The 24,398-nt window shown below is 56.4% G+C and overlaps 1 protein-coding gene across 3 annotated transcripts in view; it reads right to left on the bottom strand.

The window, feature by feature from the left end:
• Positions 1 to 24,398, bottom strand: part of ZNF236 (zinc finger protein 236) — a 78,255-nt gene that overhangs the window by 31,736 nt on the left and 22,121 nt on the right. For 2 of the 3 annotated variants that reach the window (XM_040985140.1, XM_040985139.1), the window contains exons 5-16: positions 24,179 to 24,303; positions 21,793 to 21,965; positions 19,405 to 19,548; positions 18,001 to 18,204; positions 16,868 to 17,096; positions 9,330 to 9,602; positions 8,279 to 8,482; positions 5,482 to 5,623; positions 4,750 to 5,010; positions 3,207 to 3,445; positions 2,257 to 2,358; positions 1,754 to 1,905 (exon numbers count right to left, since the gene is read on the bottom strand). In XM_040985140.1, coding sequence (XP_040841074.1) covers positions 1,754 to 1,905; positions 2,257 to 2,358; positions 3,207 to 3,445; positions 4,750 to 5,010; positions 5,482 to 5,623; positions 8,279 to 8,482; positions 9,330 to 9,602; positions 16,868 to 17,096; positions 18,001 to 18,204; positions 19,405 to 19,548; positions 21,793 to 21,965; positions 24,179 to 24,303 — 2,248 coding nt within the window. The remainder of the gene's footprint in view (positions 1 to 1,753; positions 1,906 to 2,256; positions 2,359 to 3,206; positions 3,446 to 4,749; positions 5,011 to 5,481; positions 5,624 to 8,278; positions 8,483 to 9,329; positions 9,603 to 16,867; positions 17,097 to 18,000; positions 18,205 to 19,404; positions 19,549 to 21,792; positions 21,966 to 24,178; positions 24,304 to 24,398) is intronic. The other variant, XM_040985141.1, reaches the window with a different exon arrangement.

The following is a 24,398-nucleotide window of genomic DNA, read 5'->3' as shown; positions in this document are numbered from 1 at the left end:
CGATCATGCAACGTTCAGGACAGGGGCCAAGCACAGGTCAAAGTGGGGCACAGAGGGAGCTGCTGGCAAGGGTCAGGGTCCGCTCACCCTCCACTGTGAGGGAGCTGGGGGCATAGCATCTGTACCAGGTCTGCGAAGCTGCGCCCAGCATGAGCCAGGGGCACCACTGCCAGCAGTCTCGGCTGCTCTCTGCAGAAGCCAGCCCTGCCGCTCGGACAGCACTCCAACAGCGGGATTTGATTTTTTTAGATTCTTTCATTTTGAGAGTTTGAGACAGAGATCTTCTATTCATTGGCTCACTGCCCAAAATGGCTGTGGGGGGGGGGTGGTGAAACTGGAGCCATAAACTGTACCCAGGTCTCCCAAACAGGGTGAGGGGTCCAAACACTTGAGGGACCCTCCACTGCTTTCCCAAGTGCCACAGCCAGGAGCTGGACTGCTAGTGTCACAGTGACAGCTGCGATGCCACAACAGTGTATTTAAAGAGAGAAATCACACTGCAGCCTATTGCATCGTCATGGGTTAGGCTGCAGCTTATAATGTAGCATCCCACACGCATACCAGTTCATGTCTCGGCTGCTCCACTTCCCACCCAGCCCCTGCTGATGGCCTGCACATGCACACATCATGTCCACTCCCACCCAGCCCCTGCTGATGGCCTGCACATGCACACATCATGTCCACTCCCACCCAGCCCCTGCTGATGGCCTGGGAAAGCAGCAGAGGGTGGTCAGAGTGCTTGGGCCCCTGCACCCATTGGGAGACCCAGATGAAGCTCCAGGCTTCAGTGTGGCACAGCACTGAGAGTTGGGGTCATTTGGGGGGGAGGGGTGTGAACCAGTGGATGAAAGAAATCTGTCCCCTTCTCTCTCTGCAACTCTTTCAAAATAAGTAAATCAATCAGAGAGGGAGGGAGAGAAAGGAGAGAGAGAACAATTGATTGGTCAATCATTTGTATGCATCAGCATTAAAAACACTCCAAAATACAAAATCTAGTATTTCCAATGAGATAACATTTTTGAATAAAATAATGCAATTAAAATTTAACATATCAGCCTTCATAGTATTTTCCTTCTGCCATATGTAATAGTGTACAAACAAAAAGGTTTAGGTTGGTGTGTAGGGCAACGTTAAAACCCTGCGTTTGTTACTACAAAATACTCTCCTGAGTATTACTCATCCTGGCTTTTAACCAAAAAGGCAAAAGCACAACAGGGTATTCAAATCTTTCTTTTTTTAATATTTATTTATTTTTATTGCAAAGTCAGATACACAGAGAGGAGGAGAGACAGAGGGGAAGATCTTTTATCCGATGATTCACTCCCCAAGCGGCCGCAATGGCCGGAGCTGACTCAATCCAAAGCCAGGAACCAGGAACTTCTTCCGGGTCTCCCACATGGGTGCAGGGACCCAAGGCTTTGGGCTGTCCTCTACTGCTTACACAAGCCACAAGCAGAGAGCTGGATGGGAAGTGGAGCTGTCGGGATTAGAACTGGTGCCCATATGGGATCCTGGCGCGTTCAAGGTGAGGACTTTAGCCATTAGGCCAACGCATCCGGCCCGGGCATTGAAATCCTTACATAAAATCTAAGTATCTTAAGGAAAACAGAGGGTTCAATTTATCCTTATTTTCATGGGTGATGCAAGAACCTTAATGTGTGGAGTCAGCAGCACATTCTCTTTAGGAAATCAACGCTGGGCAATTGTAGTAAGGCTACCCAGAGCCAGATCGGTGCTTCCTGCCAGCACTCACCACGCTCACTGCATCGGAGCCAGGGACCTGCAGCAAGTTCTGCTGGTGGAAACTCGTGGAGAGCGCCTGAGACTCCAGTGTGCTGGAATCCTGCAGCTGTTGGACAGGGGGGAACTGCGACTGCTGGCTGTAGCTATCTGGCACTGCAAAACCTGAAAAGAGGCAGGAAAAATATCTAAGGGACAGGTTGGCCTTCTGGGTCAGCACCGAGATCAGGTAACCAGCACCTGTGCTGCCCACAGGCAGAGCCATGTCCAGCACATGGCACTGGGTACCCTACCCGCAGGCCCCTGGTCCTTGGCTGGAAGCCACAGCAGGCAGAGGTGGGAAGGCCATTTCCCCAAAGGTCCAAGTGGACCACAAAGTAGCATGTCTGAGTCAAACGTGCGTCAACCATGCGCTGCCTGCCATGGCGTATCTGGTCTGTGACTCCAGGAATGTTGAAGGTGGTTCAGAATTAGCTTTAATGCAGGCGCTGCCTACGAGAGCTCACCACCACTGACCTTGTGACAGCCCTGCTGGCTCAAAGGACTGTGCCGCTGGGGTCTGCTCCTCAAACCGCTCCATGTGCCCTCCGAGGGGGTCCTGGCGGGCTGCAAAGCCATCTGAGGACAAGCATGCAAATGAGAGGAGACCACACACTGGAAGCCACTTCCCACCTGCCAACCTCCCCCAGGCCACTCAGGGAAGGTTGTAAGGATCAGCCTCATGGCAGGAAAGTGACACAGTGACCCTTGGCTGCCCTATTGGAGGGTCAGCCTCAAGCCCTGCCTACTCTGCTTCCAACCCAGGTCGTGTTGGTGCGCATTCTGGGGGTCGCAGGCGATAGTGTAGGTACTTGGATCCCGCCCACGCATGTAGGAAAGCCACGTGGACTTCTGATCTCCTGGCTTCACCTGGCCCAGCCTCGCCTGGTGCAGGTGTTAAGAATCAAGTAATGGCTGTAGTGCTGCCTTTGAAGTATAATGAAAATAAATAAGCCCTAAAAAAAGAGCAAACAACTTGCCCTTAAAAAAAATAAAATTGAGTGGAAACCTGATTAAGTAGCAAGTGGGGCACTGGAGAACGTGCAGCAGCCCCTGGCACACCCCAACACATCCTGTGACTTGGAGGGCAGGCATCGCGCAGGCAGTGACACGCCAGCACGCCAGCAGCAGAGCCCCTGGGCTCAACGCTCAGCCCTGCTCCTGGGTCTACTGCCCACTAAACCAGACCGCAGAGGGCAGGGGGTACCACCCACATGGGAGAGCCAGGCTCACGCTCCAGCTCCCGGCTTCGGCATCACCTGAGGAGGGAGGTGGCAGAAAGTAGTGTCAGGGTCTTTCTCTGCCTCTCAAACACATGAACAATTTTGTAAAACATCAGAGAAGACAGGTGGGAATGCACTGTGGGGAGCGTGAGGGGGCCACATGGCACTGAGGGTCGCCCTACTCTGGCCTTCCTGAACACTAACCTTCATCCGCTCCCAGAGGCTGCTCAGCCAGCGGCTGGCCAAGGGCCGTGTCCTCTGCAGCCGCGACATGTGGGGGGCCCAGGTCCAGCATGGCCTCGGGGTCTGCAGCCACCGCGTCAGCCGTGTGCTGCAGCCCAGAGCTCTCAAGCTCCACCTGCACGCCCTGCTGATCCACGGTGCTGTCGCCCACGGAAGTGGCCTGCTGATGCCGCTGCTGCAGCTGCTGGGCGAGCTCGTACCTGCAAGAGGACAGTGGGTGCTGTTAGATACTGGCACCAATGCCACCACCCACTCATCACAGATTTCATTCTGAAATCATGATGACAAGTCAGCTAAGAATCAGCCACCATGAGCAACGATCAGGAGAAGCCACAGGGTCTCATGTGTTCGGTGCCGTCTCAGGCTGCAGGACACAGCATACACCTGCATGTTCATGTCTCAGAACGAGGCAAGATGTTGCCTGCTTACAGTGGAATTCCCAACTCTGATCCTGGGGTGAGCTCAGGTGTCCAGAGAGCCAGCACGCATCCAGACCCACCCAGCGCGCATGACCAAGCATGCAATATGCCAAGGCAGGGCAATCACATGCCCTCCTGACTGGTGATCAGTGGTGAAATCATCCATTCGGTTTCCCACATACAATGATTCTGGCACCATGCACTCCTGCAAGAAAGTACCTAGCACTGATGCCTCAAGGTCAACAGTCTCTCTTGCAGAGAAAGAACAAGGAGATTGGCAGATGAACCCAAAAACTTAACAAGCCAACCAACCCACCCACCCTGGACCACAGACCTGACCCCGGACTGCATCAAATGGCCACAGTCCGCAAGGTAGCAGTCCCTGCCTCCTGCACATTCCAGACCCACAGGTATTCCCCCACGTGACCAACCCACGATCTTCTGAATCATCCTGACTCCCAAACAAACTCTTCCTCTTCCTTTTCTGGCATCTCAACTGCTTCTGCTATGAACGGTGGTCCCGAGCATCGCCCAGGACAGCCAGGCCTGGGGCACCGGTCTGCATCTGCATGAGGAGTGGCCAGGGTGCGCATGTTCTGGCCCTTCCACCTCAGCCTCCTTCGTTCCCAACTGTTCTACCGCTGGCAATTCCCGTCACTTCAAACAAAGGGCAGGCAAAGTGCCCACCGGGCAGCAGGGCAGACCCTTCAGAGAGACGGTATCCAGCACCCAGACCAAGCCAAAGGCAGCAGGGTGGGCTCAGGGACGAGGCAAGCTGGCCCGCTCAGGTCCTCACGTCCACCACGCACAGGAGCCAAGCCGCATGCTGGTGATGTTCCCAGCACTCCCAGCATGCTGTCTGAATGTCTGAATGTCCACCGTCAGCTGGCAGAGCACTCGGACCCAGGCACACCAACAGGTCATGACTGTTTACGCTCTCAGAGATGCTCTGACACTGATGCCGCCAACTCCTCAGCCTGTGGAGCAGCTAGAAGCACTCGCACAGGAATCCGAGAGAGTGGCTTCCTAAAGGTACACCTGGGGATGACACCCGAGGAAAAAGTGCCTACCACAACCATACCGACCTGTGAGTTTTCATGTGCTTCTTGCAGTTGAGCGAGGTCTTAAAGGTTTTCTGGCAGTAGGGACACATGTAGGGCCGGAGGTCGTTGTGGGTGCCCATGTGGCGCCGCAGGCTGCCCCCCGTGGTGAAAGCCCCACTGCAGATGGGGCACTTGAAGGACTTGAGCCCTGTGTGTGTGCGTACGTGGGCCTTGAGCACTCCTGCAGACACGAAACCCCTCCCGCACTGAGAGCACTTGAAGGGTTTTTCGCCTGTGTGGGACCTAGAGGATGAAAAGCCCGACCAAGTCTGTCACACCGAATGAGGCCGACACCCTCCCGAGCCACGCCACGCAGCTTGCTCTGCCCCACGCCGAGCGCCCAGGGGCCGAGGGGCCCAGTAGGGCACAGCGCCCTGCTGCCGTCTTCATGGAACTAGCTCCAAGCATTAACCTACACTCCGATGAACAGACTCTAAAGAGTAAACGTAATGCTAAAAAAATAAACAGTGCTTTTTCATAGTTCCTTTCAACAGCAAATACTGAACTGTATTAAGAATATAAACAGTTTAGTGGTCATTTCTGCATAAAACATTTTAGTCAAGAGACTAAAAAATGAAACCTATTAATTATCAGTGGATGACATTTCAAATACCCAAAGCCAGCACTACCACCCTAAGTGCTTCCTGAAAGTGCCAGACCACCCAGGCAGCACGGCATGGCACTGCCTCCGCGCGTCTGGGCCCACTGCCTTACCTGATATGCTGCTTAAGGTGGCAAGACTTCTTATACGCACGGTGGCAGTAGAAACACTTGTACGGTCTGTCTGCTTCACTGACAAAATTATTGTTAAAATAACTCTGGAAAAACTGGTTTTTCGGGATGGGCTGGATAAGACCTACAGTCAAAGAAAGGGCAAACTTAGAGTCAGGGCTTCTCCCCAAGGAGTCAGTGTCCCCAGGAGCCACAGAGGACAGCAGAGCCACCTCGGCCGGGCTGGCACAGCTGGAGAGACAGAACTACAGAGCCACCTCGGCCGGGCTGGCACAGCTGGAGGCACAGAGGACTGCAGAGCCACCTTGGCCGGGCTGGCACAGCTGGAGGCACAGAGGACTGCAGAGCCACCTCGGTCGGGCTGGCACAGCTGGAGGGACAGGACTACAGAGCCACCTCGGCCGGGCTGGCACAGCTGGAGGCACAGAGGACTGCAGAGCCACCTCGGCCGGGCTGGCACAGCTGGAGGCACAGAGGACTGCAGAGCCACCTCGGCCGGGCTGGCACAGCTGGAGGGACAGGACTGCAGAGCCACCTCGGCCGGGCTGGCACAGCTGGAGGCACAGAGGACTGCAGAGCCACCTCGGCCGGGCTGGCACAGCTGGAGGCACAGAGGACTGCAGAGCCACCTCGGCCGGGCTGGCACAGCTGGAGGCACAGAGGACTGCAGAGCCACCTCGGCCGGGCTGGCACAGCTGGAGGCACAGAGGACTGCAGAGCCACCTCGGCCGGGCTGGCACAGCTGGAGGGACAGGACTGCAGAGCCACCTCGGCCGGGCTGGCACAGCTGGAGGCACAGAGGACTGCAGAGCCACCTCGGCCGGGCTGGCACAGCTGGAGGCACAGAGGACTGCAGAGCCACCTCGGCCGGGCTGGCACAGCTGGAGGGACAGAGGACTGCAGAGCCACCTCGGCCAGGCTGGCACAGCTGGAGGGACAGGGGAGGACACAGCTGGAGGGACAGGACTGCAGAGCCACCTCGGCCGGGCTGGCACAGCTGGAGGGACGGGGGGACATGAGGAGTGTGTGAGTTGTCATGGCTTCCCATGAGGGGAATCACCCCACTCCCACTATGACTTGTCTTGATCAACTCTTAGTGGATTTCCTTCTTACTCAGGCAGTGGCTGACGTGGGAGTTACACAGCCGCACGCATCCCCTGCACATTCAGGGTGATTACTGTACACTAAGGAACTCAGCAAACTGAAACAGATGCTTCTGACTCAACATCCAACCTGCAAAGTTCAACGCTTTCAACAGAGTATCTGCAAACAGCAAGAACCCTAAAACATCTCAGATTTCAGAGCCAGACCTTAGCAAAGAACTCCCTGAACCCAAGCGATGGCTTACTTAGCTAATTCTCACCCTGAAAGCATTGGAATCCCACATGGCCACTGGCTCGTGTCTTATCTGCTCCACTTCTCATTCAGCTTCCTGTTTGTGTCCTGGGAAAGCAGTCAAGTGCAGCCCAAAGCCCAGAGGAGTCCCCTGGCTCCCAGCTTAAGATCAGCTCAACTCCGGCCATTGCAGCCACTTGGGGAGTGAACCAGTGGATGGATGATCTTTCTCTCTGTCTCTTCTCTATAAATCTGGCTTTCCAATAAAAATAAAGTAAGTTGTTTAAAAAAAAAAAAAACCCACGCCTTTTGCATGTTCACCAACCTCAAATAATAAGGCAGAAATCCAACAGGTCAGGTATCTCACTGTGCCTGCACCGTGTAATGCTGGTGGCATATCAGTACCCCCAGCAGCTCCCCTGCGAGCCGTGGGCACGGCTCTGCCCCCAGCAGCTCCCCTGCGAGCCACGGGCACGGCTCTGCCCCCAGCTGCTCCCCTATGAGCCACAGGCACGGCTCTGCGACCCAGCAGCTTCCCTGTGAGCCGTGGGCATGGCTCTGTGCCCCAGCAGCTCCCCTGTGAGCCACAGGCACGGCTCTGCGACCCAGCAGCTTCCCTGTGAGCCGCGGGCATGGCTCTGTGCCCCAGCAGCTCCCCTGTGAGCCACAGGCACGGCTCTGCGACCCAGCAGCTCCCCTGCGAGCTGCGGGCACCATTCTGTCTCCCAGCAGCTCCCCTGCGAGTTGCGGGCACAGCTCTGTCTCCCAGCAGCTCCCCTGCGAGCCGTGGGCACGGCTCTGCCCCCAGCAGCTTCCCTCTCCACTCCCAGGGGAAACACCACCTGTGCTGGAAGGGAAGCGGTAGGACCAGGCCTGGCCCTCGGGAAGCTCGCTTTGACCCTGCAGGGTGTCAAGGCCTCACCCAGGCCCTGGCTCCCAAGCACTCCTCTCCTTGTGACTGAACTCCCTCTGCAGTCACCAGCAAGAGGAAATCGCCAAGAACAATCCCCTCAGGCAGCTCCAACGGCTCACTGTCAAAGCGCAACCACTGTGACTCCCCTCCCACTCCCCTGTCACGTGCCTGCCCAGCTCTCTGTCCACCTGTCTGTCCCTCCCCCTGCACATCCCCACTCACCCTCCATGTGTTGTGCTGTTCTCCTTCCCCGAACAAGCTACGGCTCTCTGGCTTCGGTGCTAGCACCTGCCACTGCCGACCCTCCTCTTCCTCACTCAGCAGCCTGCAAGCTTCCTGCCGGGGCCCTGCCTCGTGAGTACCGACTTGACTCTGAGTAATGGCTTACACGAGACGTGAACACTACAGTGGGATGGGTGAGCCTGAGAAGCAGGCATGTGTGCCACGGCCCACCTAGGCCCACGCTCGGCATGAGGGCTAGGGCAAGGAGCACGCAGGGAGAGCCATGAGGTGGCCTGGCACATGCCTTACCCAAGTCCGTTATGAGAATTGGCTCCTGCAAAGGAATGTCGGGCACTGGGACGCTGGCCTTGCCAATGCGGGCCCTCGTGGGCTTTCGCTGGTGCCGCATTTTCCGTAATTCCGTGTGTTTGAAGTGAGAAGCAATGTGGGTCTTCCTATGACCAGAGGTTCGGAATTTTTTGTCACAGTGAGGACAAGCAAAAGGTCTAACTCCTGACAAAAGAAGAAAAAATTACATTTTACAATTATTTCAAGGACTCGTGCTATAACAAAGAATGGCAACAAAAGTGGGGATTTCAAACTGATTTGAATATTCAATCTGTTATTCCATGCTTATAATTTTAAGGCTGTCACACATTCTTTCTCTTTCCTCCTCTTGATTCAGTGCACACAGCAGACGTGGAGGTATGCATTAAACACACAGTCTTCAGGACAAGGCCTTCCACTGTAACTGGCCCCTCACCCGGGTACCTGGCAGAAGCACCAGAGAAGCAGGCGGAGCGCCATCTGGCAGCTTAGGGCAAGCGCTCAGTGCCTCCCCCGGCCTGTGGTCCTACTGAGCGCGGGCCGTCTGAGGAACGCCCTGTGCACAATCTCACAGGTAAAGAAAAACACAGAGCCCAGAGAAGCAGACAACAACACACACTTCAGTTTTGCAAATCTGCACACCCAGGCTCAGCTCGACCAGGGCACGCTCAAGGAGCACACACAGCTCACGAACATGGGGTACCTGCAGAAATGACAGAAAGACCCCGACGTAGAGTGAGCTACAAAACTGTCAGCGACACCGTTAACAGAGCGAATGCCGTGCGTGCATCAGATGCTGGAAAGGGCATTCCTTCAGAACACTGCGGCCCCTCCCGAAGGCTCTCACGCCACCTGGCCATCAGGGTGGCGTTCTCACCTCCCTCCCTGCTCAGGGCCCCAGTGCAGGCAGTGTCCTGGGCCCCGGGCCCCCGCAGGCTCCTGGGGTCTCATCCTTAGAAACACTCGTTCAGTGTGAGGCCCGGTCTCAACCTGGGTCCCCAGGAGAAGCCCCGCCGCCCGGGCCGCGGCGCACCTGTGTGCAGGCGGGTGTGCACCTTGAGGCTGCCCGAGGTGGAGAAGCTCTTCAGGCAGTACTGGCACTTGAAGGCCTTGATGCCCGTGTGGGTCTTGACGTGCGCCGTCAGCGTGCTCTTCACGGCGAACGCCCGGAAGCACTGCGGACACTTGAAGGGCTTCTCATGCGTGTGGATGCGGATGTGGCGCACCAGGTCGCTGGGCTTCCGGAACTCCTTGGTGCAATAGGGACACACATGCCACCGTATCCCGTTCTCCTCGCGGATGGAGCCTGCAGTGACAGGAAAAGCAAGTGGCACAGCTGGGCCAAGCAAGGGGCACTGTGGCAGCAGGGGGCACTGCGGCCACCCTGCAGGGCTGTGGAGCCACACCAGAGACACGACCTCCGAGGGACATGAGGGACAGCCCTCAGAGGATGGGGACCAGGACCCCTATCCGGAGACAAGCCACAGCCACAAGCAGCTGGTGACAGGCTGCGGGCAGGAGCCAGCAGGGCGGGGCCGGGACAGCAGCCCAGGACGTGGGAGAAGGAGCCCGGGCCTCTGGCCTGGCAGTGAGGAATCGGGGCTCCGGCCGGGACAGCAGAGAGCCTGGAGTCGGGCAGAGAAGCAGCGTGTCCACACCGCGGAGTGAGAGGGAGCAGGCAGGGTCACCCTTCACAACTCCACCAATGAGCCAACTCGGAATACAGCCCAGAGCTATTTCCGACGGAAGAATGATCAGTAAGATTTGTGCAAATGTACTAAGTGAAATGATCTCTAGACATATTCTAAAAAATTTTAAAATGACCCCGGTCAGGCTAATGAAATGAAAGCCAAAATCAAAACCCTGCCTCCCTTCTTGTTCTCACAGACTACAAGTCAGAGTGATGGCCGACAGAGCGAGAGGACGCATCCCGCTTGCCAAGAACGACGCGTTGCAACAACCAACACTGGAAGGTTTCAGACAATGAGAGAATGGATGGGGACTCAGGAGAACGGCTGAGATGACAGGAGATGATTCTTGACGGCGACGCTGCTTATTTTAAGTGAATCTAACATCTAAGCCTGCTTTGATAACAAAACCCAATGCAGAAACGAAGAATTACTGAAGAACGCACCGCGTAAACCGGGAACAGAATAGGAAGAGAGGCGAGCATGAAGCCACCCATCAAGTGACACATGGACCATCCCAAAAGGCAGGCTTTTCTGCAACTGTAGAAGAAAATCTCTCTCACCACGGCGTACAACACAATCCATTGCTGGCGGCCCTGACGCCGTCATGGCATAACTTACCACACGTGTCCCCACCGCACAGGCACGCCCCCAGCCTGGCCTCAGCGTGGTGAGGAAGAACTCAGCCCCCAGGACTCACACGCCCACCTGCCCCTGCAGGGGCAGCAGGCTGGCCTCCCTGGACGGAGCCCTGCACGCAGAGGGCAAAGCAGGAGACGCCCCTACACGGCCTCGCGGGCCCCGCCTCCCCGGCCTGTGTTCCTGGGGAAGAGTAGCACTGGGCACCCCGGTAGTGGAGAAAGGCATCTCCCAAAGCCAGGGCAGCCGCCTGCGGCAGCCAGCAACAGTGGCACAGTCATGGAAACGAGGCCGACAGCAGGCGGCCTTCAGGAGGCAGCCCAGAGCTCAGGGCCACAGCGGAGGCCTCCCATGCACAGCACTGCTAGGGTGCCAGAGCCACAGGAAACTTCGCACCATCTTTATTTCCATATCTTCCAAGAGCTTTTGTGGCCCCATGCTACCCACAAGTCTCTCACAGGAAACTCAAGAAGTATATAAGCAGAGAGGCAGCTGTACAGTGCAGCCGCTGGAGACATGTGGGCAAGGTGTATGGGGTTTAAGACTGAAACTATCTCAAAATTACAACCTTACCAAAGTCTTTCATAGTCTACCCTTTGAAACTTGCACCACTTCTGAACATGCCCCCGACACAGTCGCTGCAGTTCTGACGAGCCAAGGTCTGCAAGGGACCCAGTGTCCATGCACTCGCCAGACGACAGCAATTCTCGTCGGTCCACAAGGGAACACGAGGCAACAGCTTTGAAAAGTAAGGCAGTAGGTGGGATGGAGTGACCTAGGCTACCGAGTAGTGGGCCAAAGGCCCGAGTGGGACAACATGGGGTGCATGTCCCTTCCCTCTTCCTGGGGCTCCTGTGTGCCATGAGCCAAGCTCGCCTGCTCAGAAGGCCTGCCCACATGTACTACCCGGCAGCACAGGCACCAGAGGCTTGCAGACAGGCGTCCGGTTGTCGAGAAGGCCCTCGTCTGGGGCACCTCTCATAAACCAAAGGAGAAGCCAAGCATGAAAGCAAGCTGCAGAAACCCGGCGTTCAGTTTGCTGGGACATGTCAGAGCTGCAAGTGCCACGTGAGGACAAAGACCTGCTCCCCTGGGCTCCACAGGAAAGAAGACACCATGTCCAGGGAGTCTGACCAAGCAGCTCACTCCCTAGTACTGGCCACACCCAGGCAGAGAACAGAGGGACAAACACAGAGGGCTGTGAAGTGTTCTGCAGGGCCCTCGGGCCACCCCAGTAGCACACACAGAGGAGAGGGGTCAGAGCCCCATGGCTGGTCTCGCAGAACTGCACCTGCAGGAAGGTGTGTGTGTAGGACCAGATGGAGCCACTGGGTGCAGGCAGCAGATGGCTTCTGCAGTCTCCACAGATGATCCAGAGCCCGGGTAGGGTAGGGCTGAGCTGGGCTGGGCCAGGCTGGGCTGGGCCGGGCAGGGCCGGGCAGGGCAGGGCTGGGCTGGGCAGGGCAGGGCAGGGCAGGGCAGGGCTGGGCTGGGCAGGGCTGGGCAGGGCAGGGCAGGGCTGGGCAGGGCTGGGCAGGGCTGAGCTGGGTTGGGCCTGGGCTGGGCAGGGCTGGGCTGGGCTGAGTTGGGCTGGGTAGGGCAGGGCTGGGTTGGGCAGGGCTGGGCCAGAGATCTCTCCCCAAGGAAGAGGACCACAGCTCCCCAGCTTGTGCTTCCCCCCTCCTGGGGCTTGGCTCCCTCGGTGCCTCCAAGCTCATGCCGAGAAGGCCCCATGTCAGTTTTACTGTCTGGCGTTTTGACGCTCCCCTAGGCAGGGCAGCTCTGTACCCCAAGGCCCTGGCTCAGACACACTGTTGACACACAAGTCTACTACAATCACAGCACCAAACCCTACAGGACTGCCTGTGCACAGACTCACGGGGGACAAGCCTTGTCACCCCACAGCTGGGGCTTTTCTCAGACCCATCCCAGGCCTAGGGTAGCCTGCAGGTTCGTGGCCAGGCCTTGTGGCTGAGGAAGGGCCATGGGCATTCCTGGCCACTGGCCACCATCAGGTGCCACGGGCACCCATCTGCTGGAGTCGGTACTAATCAGGGGTGTGACATGGACTTTGTGGGGGCAGACTGTCCAACTGACTAGTGAGAGCGACAGGGCCTGCACCAACACTGCTTTTCTCCCCGCTGGCTTCTCTCGAAAGAGAGACTGAAGTGTGCACAGCCAGCAAACAGCTGACGGAGAGGCGCACACGCCAGCTGTCAGGGAGGGGGAGCCAATGAACTGTAACTGATCGTCGACCATGAACGTGAGGATGCGGCCGTGTCCGCCCAGTGGCAGCACAGCTTGCCCACACTGACCGAGGCGGGCCCCCCATCTGCACCCTGCGGCCCTGCCAGCAGCATGGCTCCTGGACGCTGAGCACGGTGAGTGCGGCCTCGCGGCACAGGCTCCCTGTCTCTGGAGGCACTCCCTCCCTGGGGGCGGTTCAGAAGCCAGCATTCTGTAGGACACACTCAGAAGCAGGCAGGACACATGTGCCATGCAGGCTTAGTGCCATCAGCATTACAGACGTGACACTGGAGTTCTTAAAACCACTGCGAGACAGAGAACAGTGGAACGCCAGCTGCCCGCACGCACAGGGCTCACAGGGTTGCCAGAAGTAGGACAATTGTGACAGAACACAAATCCCCGAGCTCAGAGTGCTGAGAGCGCCTGCCCGGCAGGACAGACGGGGCCACCCCCACCCCCATGCAGGAGTCCGGGATTCTGCTGAACACGAACGCCGGTGCAGATGGCGACTGGCAGGTGGCCCCCGCAGCCCATGTGGCTGGATCTGCGGGGCCTTTGTGACAAGGTGCCATGAACCCTGTAGGGCTGTTCCTCGCCACGGGGCCCCTGGGAAGTAGAGTTCAGGAGGCTGCTGGGCACACTAATCCCTGTCTCTGCCCACACTGCTCAGATACGTCTTGGTGACCTGAGAAAATGGGACCCAGGAGATCATTCTGTGACAGTCACCACGAAGCCAAGTGACAGCCCTGGGGTTCTGAGGACCAGGGTGCCACAGAGGGGACGACAGGTGCAGAACAAGCACCAGCCCTGTGGGCACCTGCTCCACCCTCTCCCAGCAGGGACAGCAGGACGGGGGAAGGGGGCACAGCCACACTGGGGGGCTTGTTCTGCTGTCCTCTGCAGCACTCATAGAGCCATCTTCGGCCTGCGACAGGCACAAGCAGCACGGTGGCTCTGGTGTGTGGGCACCCTGGGCACGGGTCGTCCGTTCCGCAGCTTCTTAAAGACTACTGAGTGGAGTTCTTCCAGGGACTGGGCCTACTGTAGAGACCGAGCTCCCCAGCGCACTCATGATCAACCGCCAGTGAACTGCTGAGGGGGCTGGCAGCATGTGCCATTCCCACTGGCACCTTTTCTTTCTTTGGAGTGCTGGCACTTTAATACTGTTTTGAGCTTCTTGTGGTGTATTTGCAGGCAATTTCTGGGAAACAGGTGTTACTGCTCCACATGCAAGCAGGAGTGATATGAGTGTGACGCTGGGAGGTGTCTGCACGGAGACCCAAGCTGCTCTGGGTAAAATGCCACAGCAGACACGGAGGACTCCTGGTACCCCAAGGGACTTTATTCACGAAGTATTTCAATGCCAATGAATATGTAGATACGTGCCGGTGACTTAAAACTTTTACCAAAAAACCCTTACTGTAAGTTTTACAGTAAGATCCACAAATGTGAACAAAACTGGCAGAGTAAATCCAGAAATGTGTCCCTCAGAGGAAATGAAGGAAGGAAATGAGAAAAGACTGGGCCCAGTGGGATGTGTAGCCTGCTCAACATGAATAAACCAAGGCCTAGCACACAGCCCATGGCAGAGTGAACAGAGAGAGGAAAGAGGCATTCGATAAAAGAGCCACAAGGAAAAGGAAAAGCAGTGAGCCGACAGTGAAAGAAACTCCCCACATCTGAAAGGAATCCACGCAATCTGGAGAGCACAGAGCCGAACCCCACCCTGCCACACGGGGCGCCCCCTAAAGGGAGTCAGCAGACCACACCCCTCCCACCCCAGGCTGCCTGACCTCAGACAGCACTCCTAGAAGCGAGGCACAGCTTCGTGTGCTGGTTCCTCCACTTTTGAAAAAAGATTTATTTATGTTTTTATTGGAAAGTCAGATACACAGAGAGAAGAAGAGACAGAGAAGAAGATCTTTCGGCCACTGATTCACTCCCCAAGCGGCTGTAATCACCAGGGCTGTGCTGATCCGAAGCCAGGAGCCTCTTCCAGGTCTCCCACGTGGGTGCAGGGTCCCAAGGCTTTGGCTGTCCTTGACTACTTTCCCAGGCCACAGGCAGGGAGCTGGATGGGAAGTGAGGCTGCCGGGATTAGAACCAGCATCCATATGGGATTCTGGCAATGCAAGGAGAGGACTTTAGCCACAAGGATACCACACCAGGTTCCTTTATGAACCAGGCTGGCCCAGATGTTTGGGCTCCAGCACTCATGTGGGAGACGCAGAGGAAGCTGCTGGCGTTGGCGTGGCCCAGCCCTTAGGAGTGAACCAGTGGATGGCAGCCCTCTGTCAGCTCTTCCTTCTTTCTCTGCAACTCTTTCAAAAGAAAGAAATCAATCTCTGTTTTGGTTTTCAACCAGCCTGCTCTGGGGAAAGCGCTGAGTCCCAGATCAGTGGCCATGGCAGGGCTAAGCCCCACCCCCGCTTGCAGCAACAAACAAAATGCTGTAAGGGTGTTCTTACAGTAGGTCGAAAGGATCTGTAGGCAGGGGGGCAGAAAACAATTTTTCAACAAATGTTGCTAGAAAACTAGTTACCAGTAATTATCAGTACAGAAACCGTAAGATTCCGTCCTAACTTACGGCACACCAAAACGAGGCCCAGGGAAGCTGACCACTTTGAGCGGCCGCCTTTTAATGTGGGAGAATTCAGAGAGGGTGGAATTCTTAACCTAGACACAAGGTGCCTGCACTGTGAAAAGCCAGATCGCCTTAACTTCGTCAGAAGCTCACAGCTTCAGTCACAGTTCATCAAAATACACCTCAGAGTGAAAACAAGAGCTTAGCTGGAGACTCGAAACACGTGTACCAAGGAGGACTCAGGATCCAGCACGCACAGACCTCCAACAGATCATCAGAGAAAGACAGCCGGAAGCACGGAAAGGCCTCCAAGGCCCCGGGACGGACCTTCCAAGTCCCTTCTACAACTCAACCAGGGTGACAGGCTGTACCAGCCTCCACTGAACATTGGAGCTGCACAAAATACCAGCTCGGCTAACAAACTCAACAGAAAGTCTGAGGGCTTGGTTTACATGTTGGGCTATTTCCATCTACCTGAAAGGGACAGCAACAGACAACAGACACCAAGAGACCCTTCACTCACTGGCTCACCTCCCCAACGGCTGCCCCCACCGAGCGCGGGCACAGCCAAGAGCCCAGATCCCCACAAAGGCCTCTGTTGTGGGTGGAGGGATCCAAGCGCCTGAGACAGGGCTCCAGCAGGCTCGCTGCCACAGCATGTACAAGTCCCCAAGGCTGCCTGAGCTGCTGCCCCCGTCTGCCAGCCCGTCTGCCAGCCCCACAGCATGCATTGAGCACACATGCACCTGTGCCGAACACCATCGGCCACGGGGCTCATCAACAGATGAGGCAGCTTCGGTTCCCTCCTTCCTCGTCCTTTGTGAGACAAGGAAGGCCCAGGGACTAAACTGTCAGCTCCTAGCACCCATGCGTCACTCAGTGCAGAGGGTAAGTACCAAGGAGCAGAGGGCGCACACACAGCCGCCCCCGAGGGACGCAGCACACACCATGGCGTTGCAGGAAGGCCGCTGCTCCCGGACACCTGGACGGGGTCTGCGGAAGAGCAGTGTGCCGACAGACAGGACACTCGCAGGAAAGACCTGGAAATGCCTGCCCCGCACCATGAGCTATGGGAAGATCGGAGGACAGGACAGGTGATGAGGGGCCCAGAGCTGAGAAACGGACGATTCCAAGGGACAGGCACTGTAGGTCCAGCGGGGAGGAAGAGGCCAGGGCAAGAGGCGAAGGCAGCAGGCAGTCTCCAGCGCACACAGGCCCAACGGTCTGACTCGCAGGCTCGGGCTGGGGGCGCATCAGCAGAGAACAGCCATGGCCAACAAGAGAGCCTGAGAACAGACAGCCTCAGCAGATGTCACGTTGCCCACCCCTCCACGTCAGTCACCACTCAAGAGCAGGCAGGGCAGGACAGTCAGCGCCAAGCCACCGCGTGCCCGGGTGCCCGGAGAAAATTACCAGGTAGAAATGGTGACTTCTTCTTGATAATTTTCTTTTCTTTTTTATCCAGCTTCTCTGGGCTGTCCTGCTCTTTCTCTTGCCCTGCTTCTGTGGGGTCCGCCGGTTCAGGGCATTCGCCGGAGACCTCTGGGCTCTGAGTCTGCGTGGCAGAGGCCTTGCTGTGGCTGGGGTCGCTGGCATGTGCTGTAACTGGAAGTGAAGACAGCCCACTGTTTTCTAAGGCTTGCTGAGACAGAACAGAACTAAAAGGTTAGAGGATGCAGCGGCCCACGTCTGCCTGTCAAAGTCAATCATGAGAGGTCACACACCTTCCCCACCACCTGCAACTCCAAGGCCACAGCGCCACAGCCCGAGCCGTCACGGCCGAGCCTGGCCCCCAAGCCCAGACCCACCACAAGCTTCCCCACTGCCTGCAACTCCAAGGCCACAGCGCCACAGCCCGAGCCGTCACGGCCGAGCCTGGCCCCCAAGCCCAGACCCACCACAAGCTTCCCCACCGCCTGCAACTCCAAGGCCACAGTGCCACAGCCCGAGCCGTCACAGCCGAGCCTGGCCCCCAAGCCCAGACCCACCACCTGGCCCCTGCCCAGGACCTAGGGTCTCCCTTACATTTCTAAACCACAGGGAAGCAGAACTGGTCCAATGGGGATAATATAGGCTGGCCCTCCACAACGGGGTGAGGGTCCTTATTTCAGGTTTGGGGTCTCTGCACATTCCTTGCAGACATAGGCCACAGCCGGCCAGCCCAGACCTGCCTGCTGCCATGACGGTACGGGACAGAGCTGTTACACAACAGCCCTCAGAGTGTCTCTGAGGCCCAGAGGGGCGCATTGCCCCTGCCCCTCCTGTGCCCTGCTCTGGCGCTCAGAATTGGAGGCCCCTGACCACCACCTGGTGGTATGGCCAAGCCTTTCACTGTCTGTAGCCAATGTGGGCAGATCCAAGGGAAGCTTAGGGAAGCCTGTTCTGAGTAAACTCACTTTCCAGTAAAAAGATTCAGGTTTTTTTGTTTTGTTTTTTTAATTTATGGATGACTAGGTCATGGAGAAGGCTATACTGCCTATCCTGCCCTTTCTCCGACACGCCCCGCTCTCGGCCAGGCCCCAGGCCAGCAGGCAGACGGGTTTTACCTGCAGAATGTCCTGGTTGAGGCCCACAGTGATACTCAGCTGCTGCCCAGGCTGCGGGGATGGGTTGGATTCCACAGGCCCTGGCTCTGAAAGTTCTAGAAGCTGCTGAATGACGTCAGTCACTGCCTGGGCGCTCTGCTGACCGGTGGTGGACACGACCTGGGCCTCTGCCGTCTGAAGAGGCAGAGTCTGAAAGAGTGTGGCCTGGAACACAGCAACACAGCAGTCAGAAATACGGCTCTGGAGGCCGGCGTTGCCCACCGCAGGATGGCACCAGAAGCAACCCTGAGCACCACATGAAATGTGCCTGGACTACGTAGTACCCACAAGGCGTGGAGTTGGCCTGGTGTCCAGTAGAGTGGTGCTTAAAAATCGCCAGGCAAAGTGCTCTTAGCTGGGGACCAAGGGGGCGCTTCCTCCCCTGTGGCAAATGTGCATCCACGGGGGTGCTAGTAACACGTGCCAAGGCCCCAAGTCCTGCGTTGAGCAGCATCCTGCAAGCCCCCGCACTGCCCCACCTCCGGCCGTGCTCTCTGGCAGCTCCCTGCAAGGGGCTCCACTTTACAATCCACTGGAGGCTACTACAGTCACTGACAGGCTGAGCCTAAGCTGCAGACTCCTACCAGGAGGAAAGCAAGCACGGCCACGGGCAACGTATTATGCATGTATGTATGTGTATGTGTATGTGTGTGTGTGTGTGTGTGTGTGTGTGTGTAGGCAATTTTTAAGTGTATATACTGGGACATATAATTCATTATCCCAAGAAGCCTTAGCAACAGAGAAGTATCAGTTACACAGGGTAATCAACTTCTAAACTATAACTGAAAGAGAATGCAACAGCTCATCAATGATGCCGACTGCACGAGTGACAACATTTTGTCTTATTTTTACAGGTCAGTAACAGTCTATGAGTCAGAAAATTAAAAACAGACTTTCTCAGGCCCGGCAGTGTGGCCTAGCGGCTAAAGTCTTCGCCTTGAACGCACCCGGGATCCCATATGGGTGCCGGTTCTAACCCCGGCAGCTCCACTTCCCATCCAGCTCCCTGCCTGTGGCCTGGGAAAGCAGTTGAGGACGGCCCAAAGCTTTGGGACCCTGCGCCCGTGTGGTAGACCCGGAAGACATTCCTGGTTCCTGGCTTCGGATCGGTGCAGCACCAGGCATTGTGGTCACTTGGGGAGTGGATTATCAGATGGAAGATCTTCCTCTCTGTGTATCTGACTTTGTAATAAAAATAAGTAAATCTTAAAAAGAAACAAAACGAAACAAAACAAAAACCCAGACTTTCTCTCATGATTAACAAAACCAAAAAGGCAATGCCTTAGTCCACACAAAGCACTCTGCTAGCACCTTGTGGATTTGAGCCAGCCAACAGTCCAGAGAACACCCCCTCCCTTCACGCACCGTCAAGACATGCGCAGTGTCGGTGGGGCGCGCGGCACTGTGGGGCCCACCCAGGTGCATCTTGCTCATGTGTGTGTTCAAGCTGCCAAGGCTCTTGAACACACAGCTGCATTCCGTACAGTTGTAGGTAGGCCCGTTCTTGACCTGGAAAACAGAAAGCTGAGTGCGCACCCCAGCCCCCAGCCCTGCAGCCCCTTTCCCAGGAAGGGCCCCCGAATCAACAGGCGGCTCACACGGAACTGCCACTCCCAGGGCCACCGTCCCGGGAGCTCACACTGGCCAAAGGCATACAGAAACAACTCTCAGCTGCGATTACTTTAACAGAGACCGAACATCTGATACTCTGAGCACGCCGTTCAGAGTGAGCTGGGAGGGCCACAAGTGAGACACCTGGGAGGACAGCCACGCCACCTGGGGGCATTTCACCACCAGTTCTTACACGCCCCGTACACGGCAAGAACACACGGACATCTGCGAACAGCGACCCAGGGCCTTTCGGGGTCACTCAACACCGGTGTCAGTTACTGCTGTAATGACCAGGGCTGCTCCGAAGCCATCTGGATCTAGTTCTATGGGCCAGTGCTGTGGCACAGTAGATCAAGCCTCCCTGGGCAGTGGTGATATTCCATATGGGCGGCTGTTCAAGTCCCAGCTGCTCTACTTTAGATCTGGCTCCCTGCTAATGTACCTGGAAAACTGGTAGAACGGACGATGACCCAAGTCCTTGGGCCCCGTCACAGTTCTCACACACTCTCAGATGCACAGTCTTTTTCTCTTACACAAAGTGTCTCTCACACAGTCGGACACAGACACACTAATTCATACACTCTCATACACATTAAGTCTTCCTCTTACACATATACACACTCTCTCACACTCTCACACACTCACAGCCTCTATCACACACACTCTCACACAGCCTCCCCTCACACACAATTTTCTTACACACTCTCACACACACAGCCTCTCTCACACACACAGCCCCCCTCACACACAGCCCCCCTCACACACAGCCTCTCTCACATTCTTACACACACTCACACACACAGCCCCTCTCACACACTCTCTCACACAGAGCCCCTCTCACAGACACACACACTCACACACACAGCCCCTCTCACACACTCTCACACACACAGCCCCTCTCACAGACACACACACTCACACACACAGCCCCTCTCACACACTCTCTCACACAGAGCCCCTCTCACACACACACACACTCACACACACAGCCCCTCTCACAGACACACACACTCACACACACAGCCCCTCTCACACACTCTCTCACACAGAGCCCCTCTCACACACACACACACTCACACACACAGCCTCTCTCTCTATCACACACACGCATGCCCTCCCCTACCTGAGCAGCCATCTTCACCGAGGCACTCCCATGCAGCCCAGAGCAGCTCACCTCGCATTACGAAAGCATCACTAAGATGTTTATGCCCTTGCTCAAATCTTTGGGTCTTCAACAACAGAAAGGCCTACTTTTATTTATTTATTCTTTACTACAAAGACAGAGCTCCGGTCTACTGGCTTGCATGTCTGCGCCAGCCAGCGCTGGGAGCCGAGCCTCCATGTGCGCAGCAGGGACCCAGCTGCTGGGCTGCCATCCAGGGCAGCAAGCTGGCATGAGGAGTCAAGCGGGGCCTGAACACAACCACCCCGCCACTGGACATGGGGTCTTTTTAAAAGTAACTCACGTTGTCTGTTTCTAAAACTGCATGAAGTGTGCGGGGTTGTCTCCATTTCAAATTTTATTCTGTTTATCTAAGATAAAAGATAATGCCTGTTTTTTTTTATTAAGTTTGGATAAAAGTGTACTATTCATACTCAGTTCATTCTTAAAGTGTTACTCCAGGGACAAATGGAGACACATATGAGCCTCCAGGAAAAGGGGAGTTTGCAGTTCACACCATGATTTTATAGAATTAACCCACAATCAGATCGGCGTTCTCTGTGTTGCTTAAAGATCTTCTTCTGCCCTACGACTAGGCTGTGCAGTCAGGAGCCCTGCCGGAAGCAGTGTGAGGTACAAGCCGGACACAGCCAGGCACTGCAGCGACCGCCAGAGGTGGCCGCCAGAGCAGCGCTGGATCCTCACGTCCGTTCCGGGATGCTCAGTGTCTCAGCTCGACAGTGCATGTGCCTCAGCTGCGCTGAAGGAAGCCAAGTCGTTACTCAGGCTGTTGAGCTGCGGCCTGCAGAGCTCTGTTACTTCCCAAATGCCATCCTAGCTGAGAGGCAGCAGTACCCACCTCGCGCCCACATCATAAACCAAGGGACTCCCACACACACGCTCTAAACTGAGGACTGCCCAGGACACACTTGTGCATTTGCAGCTGACTCTGCACGCTGCGTGGCCTGGCACTGTGTTACCTCTGAGTGGACTCGCTGCACGTGCGACTGCAGATTCCCCTTCTGAGAAAAGGCAGCTGGGCAGAAGGCACACGCGTGGGGTTTTTCACCAGTGTGCTTGATCATGTGTGTCTGCAGCGCCCCCTTCTGGTTGAAAGCTTTTCCACATTCACTGCATTTAAACGGCCTTTCACCTGCAGCAAGAGAGGGCAGCCAGTGTCACTTCCACAGCACGCAGACATCTGATGCATCAGAAAGGAGAAACCCACACTAGCCAGGTTCCGCTCGGGACCCCTGCAGCCACCCTGACCTCTGATTTTTCTGCCTCCCTCGAGCACCCAGGGGCCCCTGGGCTATGGTGGCATTGGTGCAAGGTGTAGCATGCCCTCGGCTTGCACTATGGACCCCGACACGCTGTTCCCATGCCAGCTGACACATCGACTCCCATGCCTGACAGTCTCAGGCCCGCTCCCGTGCCTTCCCAGCCACTGTGAGGAAAAGCACGGTCTGTGCCCAGCTGCCCACCCACCCATCTTGCTGCTCCTGGACACATGCGGCGTGTTTCCATTCCTGGGCCCTCTGCCCAGAAGGAGTTACCTGGCTCGTGGGCCTCACACCCTTGTTCAATCCATCCCACTCAACACAGCACTCTCCCTCAGGATGCCCAGCTTCCTGCCCACGGACCACAGCACCCTCTGCCCTCGCTAGAGCATGTGCCCACAGAGGCAGGTCAGTTGCATAGACTCAGCATTCATAGAGTCACAGGACAGAGCCAGGCCGGACTAAAACCCACAGCAACACTCTTTTAGTCTGTCTCATCTAACTTTCAATATCTGAGAAACAGAAAGAGATTGAACAGTTCTTAGCCGAGCTGATCCTCGGGAAAATGGTCCCAACAGGCAACGGCCCTGTGTCTGGCAGGAATGGGGCAAGGAATGGGGCAGGAAGTAGGGAGTGCACTCGGAGCTGTCAGGGAGGCCGCTCTGGGAGCGATTCCTGCACAGCATGTCCAGTCGACGGTTTGCACAGGCTTCTGGCTGCATCACAACACACGTGGGAGGTGCCACCAGCCCACCTGCTCTGAAAGCAGCAGGCAGAGGAAGAAGCAGGCTGGGCAGCACCGCCAGGAGCTGGGGAGTGGCCCTCCCAGCATTCCAGGGAACCCCAGACTAAGGTAGCAGCAACAACGGGTCCACACGGTGGACCCCAGATGCCAGGCAGGTAGTGGCGCAGGAGTGCAAGGCACTGAGGCCGTGTGTGTTGTGTGTGCAGTGGTGGTTTAGCAGGAGACGAGACCTTGACTTCTCACGTGGGTAAAGTGAGGTGAAACACAGCACGCGTTATCGCAGATGGAATGTTCTTTTCCACTTACAGAGTGAATGCAAGCCGAGGCTCTTCAGAGCTGCCTGGACCATCACCTACGTACGCCACAGCACTCGGCCTTGACACGGTCCCTAAGACCCCAGAGCTGGGAATGCCGGGAAGCTGGTGTGCTGAGAACGGGCCGACAGGCGCGATGGCCAACACAAAGCCACCATCGGTAGAGCCGGGCAGGCGTCCGGCAGGAGACAGGGAAGCAAGGGCCGCCCAGCTTCTTGCCTGGTAGCACCTTGGGCGCCTCTCCGTCCCCACTCAGAGGACAAGGCTCGCGGGGAACAGCGCTTACGAGAAGGCACAGGCAAGTCCAATGTGCCTACTCAAGTAGCTTTGAAAGATCTAGGCAGAACCAAGGATCGAGCAAAGTGCAGAGAAACACTTTTTTTTTCTTTTTAAATATTTATTTATTCCCATTGCAAAGTCAGACATGCAGAGAGGAGGAGAGACAGAGAAGAAGATTCTCTGTCCACTGAATCACTCAAGTGGCCGCAATGGCCGAAGCTGCACTGATCCAAAACCAGGAGCCCAGAGCCTCCTCTGGGTCCCCCAGGTGGTACAGGGTCCCAAGGCTTTGGGCTGTCCTCCACTGCTTTCCCTGGCTACAAGCAGGGAGCTGGATGGGAAGTGGGGTCACCAGGATTAGAACTGCTGCCCATATGGGATCCCGGCGCATGGAAGGCGAGGACTTTAGCTGCTAGGCTACTGCACCAGGCCCAGAAACACACTTTTTATTACTGCATGCTTTCCAGTCCAGGTAGTAAAACCAATTACTGGACAACATGAAGACCCAGGCTGTCTTGTCCAGCAAGGCCTGATGGGCTGAGGACCGCACCGCGCTGGCATCACACAGCAAACACCCAGAAGCCTCACCTCCCCACAGCGACATCCATGCCTGCAGGCTCTCCCTCACAGCACCAGCCATGCACATCACTTGCAATTCGGACAGAGACAGACATAATCGTCTCCTTTTCCAGCCCAAACAAAGCCAGGGCGAGATCCAGTGCCTCCCATAGGAAGGGAGGCTCCGTACCTGTGTGGATCCTGATGTGCCGAGTCAGCTGACTGGGCTTCTGGAACGTCTTTCCGCAGTGTGGACAGGAGTACGTGAAGCCACTTCTGTCGATGTTGCGATTGTAGGACCTCGTACTTGACAGCCTGGTACAATGCAAGGACAGGGAAGTCATTGCTCGTTCAGTCATTGCTCAGATCCAGCAGGAAGCGCGGCCGTGAGGCTGGCAGGACGGGCGCAT

The sequence above is a fragment of the Ochotona curzoniae genome, unplaced genomic scaffold, assembly GCF_017591425.1.
Source record: "Ochotona curzoniae isolate NIBS_2020 unplaced genomic scaffold, NIBS_Ocur_1.0 contig_43, whole genome shotgun sequence".
Classification (NCBI taxonomy): Eukaryota; Metazoa; Chordata; class Mammalia; order Lagomorpha; family Ochotonidae; genus Ochotona; species Ochotona curzoniae.
The sequence above is the reverse complement of the archived record's forward strand: the minus strand, read 5'-3'. Positions and strand labels throughout refer to the sequence as shown.